Source organism: Chlorocebus sabaeus, chromosome 21 (genome assembly GCF_047675955.1).
Source record: "Chlorocebus sabaeus isolate Y175 chromosome 21, mChlSab1.0.hap1, whole genome shotgun sequence".
Classification (NCBI taxonomy): domain Eukaryota; kingdom Metazoa; phylum Chordata; class Mammalia; order Primates; family Cercopithecidae; genus Chlorocebus; species Chlorocebus sabaeus.
This window is the reverse complement of record NC_132924.1, coordinates 129,796,639-129,811,252: the sequence shown is the minus strand read 5'-3', so window position 1 is coordinate 129,811,252 and position 14,614 is coordinate 129,796,639. Positions and strand designations below refer to the sequence as shown.

The following is a 14,614-nucleotide window of genomic DNA, read 5'->3' as shown; positions in this document are numbered from 1 at the left end:
ATCAGAGAAATGCAAATCAAAACCACAATGAGATACCATCTCACACCAGTTAGAATGGCAATCATTAAAAAGTCAGGAAACAACAGGTGCCGGAGAGGATGTGGAGAAACAGGTACACTTTTACACTGTTGGTGGGACTGTAAACTAGTTCAACCATTATGGAAAACAGTATGGCGATTCCTCAAGGATCTAGAACTAGAAGTACCATATGACCCAGCCATCTCATTACTGGGTATACACCAAAGGATTATAAATCACGCTGCTATAAAGACACATGCACACGTATGTTTATTGCAGCACTATTTACAATAGCAAAGATTTGGAATCAACCCGAATGTCCATCAGTGACAGACTGGATTAAGAAAATGTAGCAGATATACACCATGGAATACTATGCAGCCATAAAAAAGGATGAGTTTGTGTCCTTTGTAGGGACATGGATGCAGCTGGAAACCATCATTCTCAGCAAACTATTGCAAGAACAGAAAACCAAACACCGCATGTTCTCACTCATAGGTGGGAACTGAACAATGAGATCACTTGGACTCGGGAAGGGGAACATCACACACCGGGGCCTATCACAGGGAGGGGGGAGGGGGGAGGGATTGCATTGGGAGTTATACCTGATGTAAATGACGAGTTGATGGGTGCTGACGAGTTGATGGGTGCAGCACACCAACATGGCACAAGTATACATATGTAACAAACCTGCACGTTGTGCACATGGACCCTAGAACTTAAAGTATAATTTAAAAAAAAAAGAAAGAAAGAAAATGCCCTCTGCAGGTTTTAGGCCCTCATTGCTCTTCAGGCACAAGTGCGGGTGCTTCTCCATTGATTTCCCTGGCTTCAGGCCTTGCCTCCCTAGAATCAAACACCCAAACTGCCCCCCACGCATCTCTAAAACCTAAGTCTCATTAATGTGCTTAAAACCCTTTAGCGGCTTTCCAGTCCTCCCTGAGTATGCCTTAGTGTGGCCTACAATGCGTCCCCCACCCCCAGCTCTGTCCCTGATTACCTTCCTCCCAGCTCTGTCCCTGACTACCTTCCTTCCAGCCTTCTCTTCTACTTTGCCCACACCCTTTGCCCACCCCTTCTGGCCACAACCTGTAGCTGAACACCCTGTCTCCATGGTTGGACACCTTTGCCCATGCTGTCCCTCTAACTGGTGACAGTAATGTTAATATGTAAATAGTCCTAAGACTCCCACCCAGTCCAGCACACAAAAACTGATGCTTGCTTGGGGTTCTGGAAATAGGATACACACATGGTACTAGAACAGAAGGTAAACCAACTTCTGGGTACAAGGCTGTGCGGAAGTGTTCTCAGATGACGGCCACTTTACTGTGATGCTCCACTGCTTCTCACTTCCCTCACCTCTCCTCCCCGTCATGACAGGGCCACCGCCTGCCCCACGGTTGTCATGGTGACAAACCAAGGACTGACTAACTCCAAAATCATTGACTCCCTTGGTCCAACTGCATAGCCCCCTCTTCTCTCCAAGAGCAAATGGATTAAAAAGCTAAATGATCTAAATCAGTGAATTTGCACTGTTACAAACAAATGACTCCTTATGGTTCTACCAGGCTTTTTTGAGGAAGATACTTAAACGGCTTAATAGATAGTATTTCAGGCAGGGTAATGCAGGAACCTAAACGTTTCCAAGCAGCATAAGGGAGAAGGTAAGAGTTCACAAGAAAAGACAGCAGGTGATCAGGAGGGCTCATCTAGAAAAATGGCATTTTAAGTCAGTTCTCTATTTGCTTGTTTTTCAAGCTGCTCCTAGTATGCCAATTTCTTTGTTACATTTCCAAAGAGCTACACAATCTCCTCTGAGTGAACTCACATTCACCAAAATGTATGTTGACAATGCTTGCTTTTTAACTCATTGTGTTGTTATTTATGTAGCCAATAACTACTGATATAGAAGGAAAGAGGTAAGAAGGAAAACCACAATTTTAAACTAATAGGCTGAGACAGAAAACACAGCATATTTGTTTTGCAGTGCTAACATTTACGACTTAGCTAAAACCAAAGTTCCCTTCTACGGTGGCTTTAGGATTATTTCCACAAATGCTTTGCTATTGCTTCCCTTCAGGAGGTGGAGCCCGATTTCCCTCACCCCAAGAGTGGGCTGGACAAATTCACTATGACCAAAGTCACAGTGGCTTTGAGACGGTCAGTCACCACAAGTTTTGCCCTTCCTCCTTGCTCTGTCTGGTCAGCAGCTTAGCGGGAAGCCAGCTGCCATGAGGACACGGTATCCCTAAGGAGCCCCGCAAGCAGCCGAGAACTGACTCTCCTGCCAATGGCCAGCACTAACTTCCAGGCTTGTGAATGGGCCAGCCCCGAAGTGGATCCAGATGCCTGCCCCATAGAACTGACCAAGGTAACAAAAATGTATTGCTTTAAGCTCTATTACACAGCAATAAGCAACGAGTATCTTTCTTTCATTCAGTGGAAATTAAGAAACTGGGAAAGTAGCTGTCTTGACTGTTCAGATTAACATAATTTAAATGCAGACTGCAATACTGTTTTGTAATCTACTTATTTCCATTAACAAAAAATCATGTTCATAAGTATGCTAATAAATTAATGATAGACATTAATATACATCATGACCACTTTAAATGGCTGCATAGTATTTCACTGCATTGTTATATTAACGGTTATTTAACAAATGTCCCATATTTAGACATGTAAGCTGTTTCAGTATTTTTCAGTATTATAAGTAACGCCACAAAATCACCTTCCCCATGCATCTTCTCCTATGCATATTAGTTCACTAGAATACATTTTTACATTTCTAAATGTAGAAATTTGTTCTGCTGGATCAGAGGGGACGTATCTTGTTAGACTTTTTTTTTTTGAGACAGAGTCTTGGCCTGTCACCCAGGTTGGAGGGCAGTGGTATGATCTCGGCTCACTGCAATTTCTGCCTGCCAGGATCAAGCGATTCTTCTGCCTCTGCCTCCCGAGTAGCTGGGATTACAGGTGGGTGCCACCACGCTTAGCTAATTTTTTGTATTTTTAGTAGAGATGGGGTTTCACCACATTGGCCAGACTGCTCTGGAACTCCTGACCTCAAGTGACCTGCCAGCCTCCACCTCCCAAAGTGCTCGGATTACAGGTGTGAGCCACCATGCTCGGCCTTGTTAGACTCTTGATAAACATGTTATAACCAACCCTAGGTGGGTTATGCCCAGTGTCTGTACGTATGCCCTCAGCAGCAGCAGGCATTACCGCCTGTAATTTGACCACCACCAAAGGTGATGGGCTGTGGAAAGCATGGCTTCTCCTTCATGCTGACAAACGGTAAAGGGTGGCATTTGGAGGCCTGAAGAGAACAGAGGCATGTAGAAAGCAGTTGCTTTAAAGGCAGTATACAACACAGGTCACAGTCAAAGAATAAGATGCCCCACTTGCAAATTCCTAGGTGCCTACATTCTATAATAGAAGAATTAAAGAAAAGTCACAGAGGGAAGCTCCTTACAGCTTTTGCAAGAACTTCTTTTGAGGCTATTCTACAGTCTTATGAGACCATCTATTTTTTAACCTTTTAAAGATCCTAGCTGGCAATTCACACTGTAACTCAAGAAAATCAGCACACATTCAAGTGGTCAAAGCCAAGCAGGGGATATGATGAGGCAAGCCAGATGCCTAAGGCACAAATTTAAGGAGGCATTCACTCTCAGGGAAGTGCCACTGCAGAGTCAGCCTGTGCATGAACCTGACAGTGTCTCCTTAAATTTTGTATTGTACTTTACCCACTTCCCTGTACGCCCAGATTTAATGTCCAAAGAAAATGAGACAATTAGTCTGAAGTCTCACTCCTTCCATTCTGCTTGGTTTCTATTTTTAAAAATCGGTTGAATTCCTGGCCGGGCATAGTGGCTCACGCCTGTAATCCCAGCACTTTAGGGGGCTGAGGTGGGTGGATCACCTGAGGTCAGGAGTTCGAGACCAGCCTGGCCCACATGGTGAAACCCCCGTCTTTACTAAAAATACAAAAATTAGCCGGGCGTGGTGGCGGATGCCTGTAATCCCAGCTACTCGGGAGGCAGAGGCAGGAGCATTGCTTGAACCTGTGAGGCAGAGGTTGCAGTGAGCCGAGATTGCGCCACTGCACTTCAGCCTGGGCGACAAGAGCAAAACTCTACCTCAAAAAACAAAAAAAAGAATTCTTGACCTTATCTGTAGCAGGGAACTACAGTCTTCTGCTCCTATATGTAAAGGATACAGCATAACTGTATTCAAGGGAACAAACACAGTGTTGCTAAATAATACCAGTCCTGACAGTCAATCGACATTTTCAGAGTCAGTCTGGGGTTGGGTAGTGGCAAGCCTGGAGTTCCCGTTCCTCAGGAGGCTGAGGCAGGAGAATCGCTGGAGACCAGGAGTCTGAGGCTGCTGTGCGCTACGATCATGCCTGTGAACAGCTACCGCACTCCAGCCTGGGGAACACAGTGAGGCCCTGTCTCTTAAATGGAAAAAAAAAAGAAGAAGAAAAAAAGGAACTAATTTGATCTTAGAAAACATTGACTTTATTTGATGCCAGATCTGTAAGAAAAAGTTTTTATGTTCCACTGCAATGTATATGGAGCATTATACTAACGCATGCATTACATGCATGCTTTTTAAAACAAAATAGCATAAAATGTTTTAAAATATTCTAGGTAATCTAGGTAATCCCTTCAATTATATAATAGAAGGCAGTTTTACAAAGCTAAGCAATCAAGTTCTTATCATCTTAACAATCTAGACCTATCAAAGGGGAGGAATTAAAACTAGAGTAAATGAGGTCAAGCACGGTGGCTCACACCTGTAATCCCAGCACTTTGGGAAGTTGAGGCGGGCAGACCACTTGAGGCCAGGAGTTCAAGGCCAGCATGGCCAACATGGCAAAACCCCATCTCTACTAAAAACACAAGAAAAATTAGCTGGGCAAGGTGATGGCGCCTGTAATCCCAGCTACTCAGGAGGCTGAGACAGGAGAATCACTTGAATTCGGAAGATGGAGGTGGCAGTGAGATCGCACCGCTGTACTCCAGGCACTCCAGCCTAGGTGACAGAGGGAGACTGTCTCAAAAAAACAAAACAAAACAAAACAAAACAAAACTACAGTAATTGGTTTTGGTAGGCCCTAGAGTATCCTCATTCTGTAAGGCCAGAAACACCCTAATGCCAAACCAGACAAAGACATCACAAAAACACCACAAACTGATGTCTCTTATCAAAACAGATGCAAAAATCCTGAACGAAATATCAACAAGTTCAATCTAACAATGTATACAAAGAATTACGCATTATAATCAAGTGGGATTTATCCCAGATATGCAAGACAGGCTCAATACTCTAAAATGACTTAATATGATCCATCATATCCACAGGCTGCAGAAGGAAAATCACATGTAATATTAACAGATACAGAAAAAGCATCTGACAAAACCCAACATTCATTCACGATAAAAACTCTGCAATCTAGGAATAGAGGGGAATTTCCCCAATATGATAAAGAATATCTACCAAAAAACCCACCAAACATCATACTTAATGATGAGAAACTCAAAGCTTCCCCACCAAGATTGAGAACAAGGCAAGTTTTCACCACTCCTTTTCAACTATAATCCTGCCTAATGCAGTAAGACAATAAAACGCATTGCTTTCTGACGGTCTTAGAAAAGAAAAAAGGAAAAAAAAAAAAAAAAGGGCATACACATCAGAAAGGAAGAAATAAAACTGTCTTTGGCTGCAAATGAAATGATTATCTGTGCAGAAAATTCCAAAGATCAACCAAAAAACCCCTCCTGGAATTAAGAAGTGGTTATAGCAAGATTTCAGGACATAAGGTTAATGTACATAAAAGTCAACTGTTTCTCTACCCATAAGCAATGAACTGGAATTTGAAACTGAAACACAACACCATTCACACTAGCACCTCCCAAAAATAAACACTTAGGTATAAATCTAACAAAACATGTATAAGGTATATATAAGGAAAATTATATAACCGATGAAAGAAAAGAACTAAACAAATTAAGAGATATTCCATATTCATGGATAGGAAGGCTCAACACTGTCAACATTTTAGGTCTTCCCAACTTCATCTACCAATTCAACGCAATCCCAATCAAAATTCCAACAGGTTTTGTGTGTGTGTGTGTGTGTGTGTGTGTGTGTGTGTGAATATCAACAAACTGCCTCTTATGGAGAGGCAAAAGATCCAGAAGAGCCAACACAATACTAAAGAAGAAGGAAGTCGAAGGACTTACACTACCAGACATCAATGCTTCCTATGGTTGGGCGCGGTGGCTCACGCCTGTAACCCCAGCACTTTGGGAAGCCGAGGCAGGCAGATCACTTCAGGTCAGGAGTTCAAGACCAGCCTGACCAACATGGTAAAATCCCACTTCTACTAAAAATACAAAAATTAGCCAGGTATGGTGGCACATGCCCATAATCCTAGCTACTCAGGATGCTGAGGTAGAAGAATCACTTGAACCCAGAAGGCAGAGGTTGCAGTGAGCCAAGATCATACCACTGCACTCTAGCCTGGACAACAGGAGACTCCGTCTCAAATTTTAAAAAGTTTAGTACATACACTAAGTATTACACTTTACTATAAATCTACAGTAATCAAGATGGTATGGTACTGACAAAAGAGAGAGAGATCAGTGGAGGAGAGAATAAAGCCATAACAGAGTTTAGAAATAGACCCATAAAGGCCAGACACGGGGGCTCATGCCTGTAATCCCAGCACTTTGGGACGCCGAAATTGGCAGATCACGAGGTCAGGAGTTCGAGACCAGCCTGACCAACATGGTGAAACCTCGTCTCTACTAAAACTACAAAAAGTAGCCAGGTGTGATGGTGCACACCTGCAATCCCAGCTACTTGGGAGGCTGAGGCCGGAGCACTGCTTGAACCCAGGAGGCAGAGGTTGCAGTAAGCCGAGTTTACGCCACTGCACTCCAGCCTGGGAGACACAGCGAGACTCCGTCTCAGAAAAACAAAAGATAAATAGATCCATAAAAATATAGCCAACTGATCTTTGACAAAGGAGCAAAGGCAGGCATTCAATGGAGTTGGGGAATGTCTTTTCAGAAATGGTGCTAACTGGACATCCACAAACAAAAAAACTTCAAAAATTAAAAATCTAGACACAGATTTTATACCCTTCACAAAAATTAACTCAAAATGTATCAGAGACCTAAATGTAAAATACAAAATTATAAAACTACTAGAATATACGTGAAAATTTAGGTTACCTTGGCTTTGATAATGACTTTTTAGATACAAGGCCAGAAGCAAGATCCATGAAAAAAACACTGGCAAGTTGGACTTCATTAAAATGCAATAGTTATCCAATGTCACAAATGTACCACACAGACACAAGATGTAAATAACAAAGAAACAGCGTACAGCTCAGAGGAGGTTTTGAGGACTCTACAGTTTCCCATCAATTATTCTGTAAACCTTAAACCACTCTAAAAAAAAAATAGCCTATTAATTGATAAAAAATAAAGTAAAAAGAAATGAGCTGTCAAGCCATGAAAAGAGCCTTAAGAGCATATTACTAAGTGAAAGAAACCAATCTGAAAAGATTATATAGTGTATGATTCCAACTATATGACATCGTGGAAGAGGCTAGAGTAGAAACAGTAAAAAGAGCAGTGGTTGCCAGGTGTTACAGGGATGGGAGGGACGGATGAACATGAGAGCAATGAGGATTTCTTTCTTTTTTAAAAGAGTGTCACTCTTGCTGCCTAGGCTGGAGCGCAATGGCGCAATTTCAGCTCACTGCAATCTCTGCCTCTCGGGTTCAACCAATTCTCCTGCCTCAGCCTCCTGAGTAGCTGGGATTACAGGCACCTGCCACCACGCCCGGCTAATTTTTCTATTTTTAGTCGCGACAACCGTTTCACCATGCTGGCCAGGCTGGTCTCTAACTCTTGACTCCAGGTGATCCACCCTCCTTGGCCTTCCAAAGTGCCAGGCCTCCTCCTTTTTTCTTTTCTTTTTTTTGGAGACAGAGTCATGCTCTGCCACGCAGGCTGGAATGTAGTGGCACAATCCAGGCTCACTGCAACCTCCACCACCGGGACTCAAGCAATTCTCCTGCCTCAGCTTCCCATGCCCAACTAATTTTTTGTATTTTTAGTAGAGACGGGGTTTCACCATGTTAGCCAGGCTGGTCTCAAACTCCTGCCTGCCTGCCTCGGCCTCCTAAAGTGCTGGGATTACAGGCATGAGCCACCGCACCTGGCCAGCACTGAGGATTTCTAGGGCAGTGACACTCTTCTACATAATGCTGTAACGGTAGATATATGTCATCACATATTCTTCAAAACCTACACAATGCCACAACACACAGTGTGAGCCTGAATGTACACTAAGGACTTCAATTAATAATAACACATCAACACTGGTTTATCCACTGTAACCAATGATCCACATTAATGCCAGATGCTAGTAACAGAGAAAACTGAGGTGAGGGAGACTAGGCATATGGGAACCCTAACCTCTGCTTGATTGTAAACCTGAAACTGCTCTAAAAAATAACCTTTTTTTTTTTTTTTTTTAAAAAAGCACTGGACAAACATTAAAGTGATCTTAATTCTACTCCCACTATTGTCAGAACTATCTACGAAGTTACAAATTTTCAGTTCTTCTGGTCTACAAACTTTTCTATATCCATATCCATCCCTAGCTTCTTTAAGTCTCAAAATCCTTCCCATTGCCTGCCCACACTCAGTTCTCCCCACTCTCGGGTATTCTCCAAGACTCTGAAAGTTATGCCACTCCTGTCTTCCCTACATTTTTAATGCCCTCACTTTCCAGTCTATAAACTTGTTTCCCCCGTCCCCCAAAACAAACAAAACTCTTCCGAGACCCCGAATTTCCCTCTATCATCCAATCTTCTGGTTCTTTTCAAAAAAGGTCTACCCTGTTGCCTTATTTTTTAAGAGATGGCGTCATGCTGTGTTGCCTAGGCTGGGGTGCTACGGCATGATCACAGCTCACTGCAGCCTTGAGCTCCCGCATGCCAGCGATCCTCCCGCCTCAGCCTTCGGTGTGGCGGATTACAGGCGTGTGCCACAGCATCCGGCCTGCGGTAGGCCCTGTTTCTGACTTTCCATCTGCTCTTCAATGTGCTATGCTCTTGACTTCCAACTCTGACTACCCTACAGAATATGCTCAAATCACCCAATTCTTCCCAGCTCCGCAGCCAGTGGGCTCTGTGTCTGTGCAGCACTTGGCACTGCCTGTCACTCCTCCCTCCTTGAGATTCACTCCCGGGACACCGCTGTCCTCCACTCTAGGAGGTGTGACTCTTTTGTAAGCCCCGCCCCCAACCCCACACGTATTAAATGTTGCAGTACCTCACGAGTCCCACCCTGTCCCAAACTCCAAGCCCTCTTAGGGAACTGTGTTCCAAGCCACCAGTCTGTTGATAACCCCCAAATCTGCATCTCTAGCCCAGACTGCTTCCTGTGTCTGTCCCACAGGAACCCAGGCATTCAGTCAACAACCACTCCCTGCTTCTTGAAGAAGCTACCCCCGCTCACAGGTGCACCTAGACTGCTCCATTTGAACTAAGCCTCCAAGACCACCTCAGACTGAGCTTATCAGCTGGAAACATGACCCAGGCCAATCAGACTTTCCTCTCCTGAAAACTGGTAATTATGATCAAACTTTCTTAACGCTTAAGCTAGGAAACCATGTGTGTGAAATGGAGAAAGCTAGTCTGCAGAGCCAGGAATGAAGGAGACAAAGAAGGGGGTACACCCAGCTCCCGGGGAAAGACAAGCGGCTCCTGTGGTGGTGACATGCTGTCTGGGTGTTTCCGACCTTGCTATTCCGTCAGACACACCTATCCTTTCATAAACTTGTTTTTGTTTCTTTTCGTTTTGCCTACTAAGCCAGTTTTAGTCCATTTCTGTACCTAAAATCAGATTACCCCAAGATATTCTTCTATACACTACCAAGAAAAATATACCACCAATTAAACTGTATCATGCTATCAGTGTGTATCCTGATGTCAGAAATATTTAAAGGTAGAAATCAGTGTGACTTAAAAAATTAAATTTCAGGCTGAGCATGGTGGCTTATGCCTGTAATCCCAGCACTTTGGGAGGCCAAGGCAGGCGGATCACCTGAGGTCAGGGTCAGCCTGACCAGCATGGAGAAACCCCATCTCTACTGAAAATACAAAATTAGCTGGGCGTGGTGGCGCATGCCTGTAAACCCAGCTACTCGGGAGGCTGGGGCAGGAGAATCGTTTGAACCCAGGAGGCGGAGGTTTGCGGTGAGCTGAGATCCAGCCATTGCACTCCAGCCTGGGCAACACTGCACTCCAGCAGGAGCGAAACTCCGTTTCAAAAAAAACAAAACAAAACAAAAATTCAACTTTTATTTTAGATTCAGGGGGTACCTATGCAGGTTTGTTACAAGAATATACTGCATGACGCTGAGGTTTGGGGTACGAAGGACCCCATCACCCAGGGGGTGAACGTAGTAACCAACAGGTAGTTCAGTTCCCCAGCCCTTTTCCCTGTCCCTCTTTTTCCTCCTCTAGTAGTCCCTGGTGTCTATCAGTCCCCATATTTATGTCCATGTGTAATCAATGTTTAGCTCCCCAAAGTGACTCTGAATCAATGGAATCCAATCTACATCTACTCCACACACCCCCGACTCCCCAAACCTGGAATGCCTTCTTGTCTTCCACCCATCCTCATTACACCCATCCTTCAGAACTAAGCTCCAAACTACTTTACTTTTTCTGAATCAGGATCAAGGAAAATTTAGAATGTAGCAATTACTCTCTATTGTTATTTAATTTTTAATTGCTTAAGTCTTATCTGCCCAGCAAGATTATAAACTTCTTCAAGCCAGACTTGTCGTACACAAATCTATACAAATAATAAGTACTAAAAGTATTTAACTTGAAAAAAGAAAAAGATTATTCAACAGATAGTAACTACTCCATTTTCCACTAAGTTCCAGAAAGGGAAGATTTCAAATAATAATTTAAGACATGAGAAAAGAGTAACTATAACTTCTCATTTTTCCAACAAGGGAAGGGACTTATGTGGCAGTCAAAGAGAATTCAGGAAAATAAGCATATGTAGGTGCTCGACATAATTAGTTATCAGGAAAAAAAATTAAAACCACAAAGAAACTACATCCTCACTAAAATTAAAGGGCTTGCAATATCAAGTGTTGGCAAAGATGTGGAAACCTGGACACCTTCAGATGCTGTGGACATGCGACGTGGGGAAACTGTGGCAGCGGTGTGCACAACAGCTGAACATACATTTAACCGAGGACCCAGCACAAGAGTATTAGGTGCACCAAAAGGCACACACGCCAAATGCCTGCAAGAAAAGAGAACAAACCATGGTGCGTTCACACAAAGGGCAGTGCCGTGCACAGAGGCAGGTGGAATCCGCCTCTAAGACAGAAGCCGAGCCAAACAAGCCAGGCACAAAGGACAAGTGGCAAGTGGCTCCATGACCCTGAAGTTCAACAGGTAACGCTAATCTACAGTAACGGAGGTCAGGAGGACAGTCACCTTTGTGGGGCTGGAATACAGACATACCCGGCATAATGACCTTTCAGTCTGTCAACAACAGACCATATATACACCGTGGTACCATAAGATTATAATTTGTATTTTTACTGCATCTATGTTTGGATGCACAAATATTCACCACTGCATTAAGAGTTGCCTACAGTATTCAGTACAGAAACACGCTGTCCAGGAGGGTAGCACGGGAGCAACTGGCTGTACCAAGCCGCTAGGTGTGTAGTGGGCAACACCAGCTAGGTGTATGTTAAGTGCACTCTGATGGTCCCACAACAACCAATTGGCCCAGTGACAGTGTCTCCCTCTTTAAGTCACACGACTGTAATTAAAGGGTGAGAGTGCAAGGGAGCCTCTGGAATGCTGGGAATGGTCTTCCTTTGATGTGAGTGGTATTCCCTCTACAGGAGAGTGTCCATATGCAAAAATCTTTCAAGCTGTACATACAGCTGGGTCCCCACCCAGATTCCTTAACCAGGCCAGGGCACCCTTGCCCCAGCTGCTGCCAGTTGCTACTAAGGGCTCTTTACTGCCACTCTCTCCCAGAAGAATGGCCCTCGGCTCAGGGTCAGCAGGGCCACACTCCCACCCTCATCCCGGGGAGGGTGGGGCGGGGGAGCCTACAGCCACCAGCTCCTTGGCAGTAATTAGGGCCAATTGTGGCAAGCTCCTGGTGAGATGGGGCTAAAGCTAGCCTCCAGCTGAGACGCCTTTTCCTTCCCTACCCAGCTTCCCTCACGCCCTTCCTCTTCAATTTCACAAGGATCTCCTTAGTGCTTGTGAAGCTGACTGTATCTTACCTTATACCCCAATAAAAAGTGTTTTGTTTTTAAAGGGGTGATTGTTTCACACAGCTCAGGGTATCTTCCCTTGAGATTCTGATCAACAGATAAGAAACCTCACTCAGAGCAGAGATGCACTCCTTGGTGAAAAGGGACCAACATCCATGGCCCGTGGAGTGTTCCTGCCTGCAACAGAGGCCGCGCCGCGCTGTGAAAATGGCATGGAGTCTCAGGTGGTCTGCCACTGGCTTGCTGTGTGAATGTGCACTCTTTCAAATGCTCTGCAGCTCACCTTCCCAACTTGTAAGCAAGGAAATTTGGTCCAGAGATTCTCGGAAGTCTCTTCTAACTGGAGAAATCCTTTGATCTCTTAAGAAATTTTCATTAACGTGGAAGCCCCTAGGTGCTACCACGCCCACCCTGTAACCGCACAGTACTTAGTTCTGGAGCACAGCGACTGGCAAGCAATCACCATCACACAAACCTCAAAGCTTAAAAAGGATCAGCACACTTCTCTCCCAACTCTTTACTCAGGTTCCCTTCTACCCTCAGAAACTACCAAACACAGCACCACGGCACAATCTTAACAGCAGTTCCTCCTTGGCCTGCCAGCATCCACTCCGCGTTACGTGCCTACCTGGTGGTTGTGATATACAGAATATACTGACAAACAACAAAAACTAGGTGAAGCAATTTAAAGAACATTTCAGAAATGATGGGAAGGGGTGGGAAGGGAGGGGCGGGAGCAAGACCACACAGCATTCAAAGACTTAGCGGTTCCAGCGAACAAACCGATGCCCGTCTGCAGGGACAGACAGCTGGAAATTCTAGACTAGAACAGAGACGTCATGGTTTGCCTACCCTTATCCTAAACAATTACCATGCGAACAACTTACGGCCTATCACAACAGATACAAGTCCGGGGTCTCTCCACAGTTTCCGGGAGGCTGGTAGCGAATAATTGCCCTGGTCTTGGATTCAAACACGTGGCTATTCATGAGGCGTTCTGCCTCCACTTCAGAGATCATCGACATCAGCAAATGCGTGCCGTTCACCTTCTACAACCGAAAACGCCCTTCAGGTGGCATTCGAAAAGCAGCCACTCCCTGATGCCATGCGGGAGCGAGCATGGAAAGCCCCATTTCTGAAAGCAAACACCCAGAAAGGGTAAGTTCACCTTGGGTGGCACAAAGCACGCCAGGGTTCACCGGCCGCCTGCATGGGAGCCACGGCCAGCGCGCTGGGGTCCCGAAGCGCAGCGGACAGGCAATGCCCCCACGGGCGCGGCCTCCAGTTCCAGCCAGGGAGGCCCCGAGTCCAGCCCTAAGTCCCAGCCAGAGTCCTGGCCCCAAGTCTCGGCCCCGAGTCCAACCCCGAGTCCTTGCTGGCGCTGACCCGAGATCCGGCGAGGAAGCCCCGAGTCCCGGCCAGGGAGGCCCCGAGTCCAGCCCCGAGCCTCGGCCGCGCAGGTCCCGAGCCGAGGAGCCCCGCCAACCCGGCCCTCACCTTCCTGCTCGCGCCGCCAAGAGACACCTTGGGCCGCGTCTTGAAGTCGCCTTCGAAGCTGAACATCCTGGCAGCCTAGCCCATGTGCGGACGGCGCCGCCGCGGAAGCAGCCGGGCGGGCGGGGCACGGGGCGGACTGGGAGGCTCTCGGCGCCCGCCCGCCCGGCCCAGGGCAGCGAGGACGCGGCGGCCGGGAGGCGACCCGAGCCCGCCCCCGGGCTGTACCCTCCCAGCCCTGCCCTTGGGCGGGAGGGACGGCAACACTGGAGGGGCGGCCCTGCCTCGCCTGCCCCTCATCCACGCCGGCCACTGCTCCGGCCGCTGCAGGGGCGCCCAGTGGGCAGCAAACCCGGCGCTTGCACCTGGAACTGCCGCCTCGGGAGGGAAGATGGCGGCCAGCCGTCACTGCGTGCGCGGCCCTGCAGACGTGCGCGCCTCCGCCATCGACGGCACGGCGCTCTTCCCGGCGGCTCCGCCAGCGTGCGCGGCCCCGCAAGGCGCGCTGGAGCCTGGGGAGGAGGGCGGTGACCTGGGCACGCGGCGGAGTGGGCGGGGCCTGGTGCGGGCGGAGTGCGCGGAGGGGGGCGGGGCGGGGTGAGGGAGGTTTTGGGTGCGGGGCGGGATGCAGGGAAGGCGGAGTGCGAGGCGTGGGCCGGGTGGGGTGCAGGGCAGGGTGCGTGGTGCAGGGTGGGGTGCAGGGGCCGGCACCCGGAGCGGCCTGGGAGCGGCCAATCCGGTG

The 14,614-nt window shown here is 46.9% G+C and overlaps 1 protein-coding gene across 2 annotated transcripts in view; it reads right to left on the bottom strand.

The window, feature by feature from the left end:
- The window catches only part of UBE3C (ubiquitin protein ligase E3C), a 136,598-nt gene extending 122,310 nt beyond the window's left edge, over positions 1–14,288 (bottom strand). The window contains exon 1 of one of the 2 annotated variants that reach the window (XM_007983619.3): positions 13,876–14,288. In XM_007983619.3, coding sequence (XP_007981810.2) covers positions 13,876–13,941 — 66 coding nt within the window. In that variant the 5' untranslated portion in view covers positions 13,942–14,288. The remainder of the gene's footprint in view (positions 1–13,875) is intronic. The other variant, XM_037991056.2, reaches the window with a different exon arrangement.
- Positions 14,289–14,614: the final 326 nt, after the last annotated feature.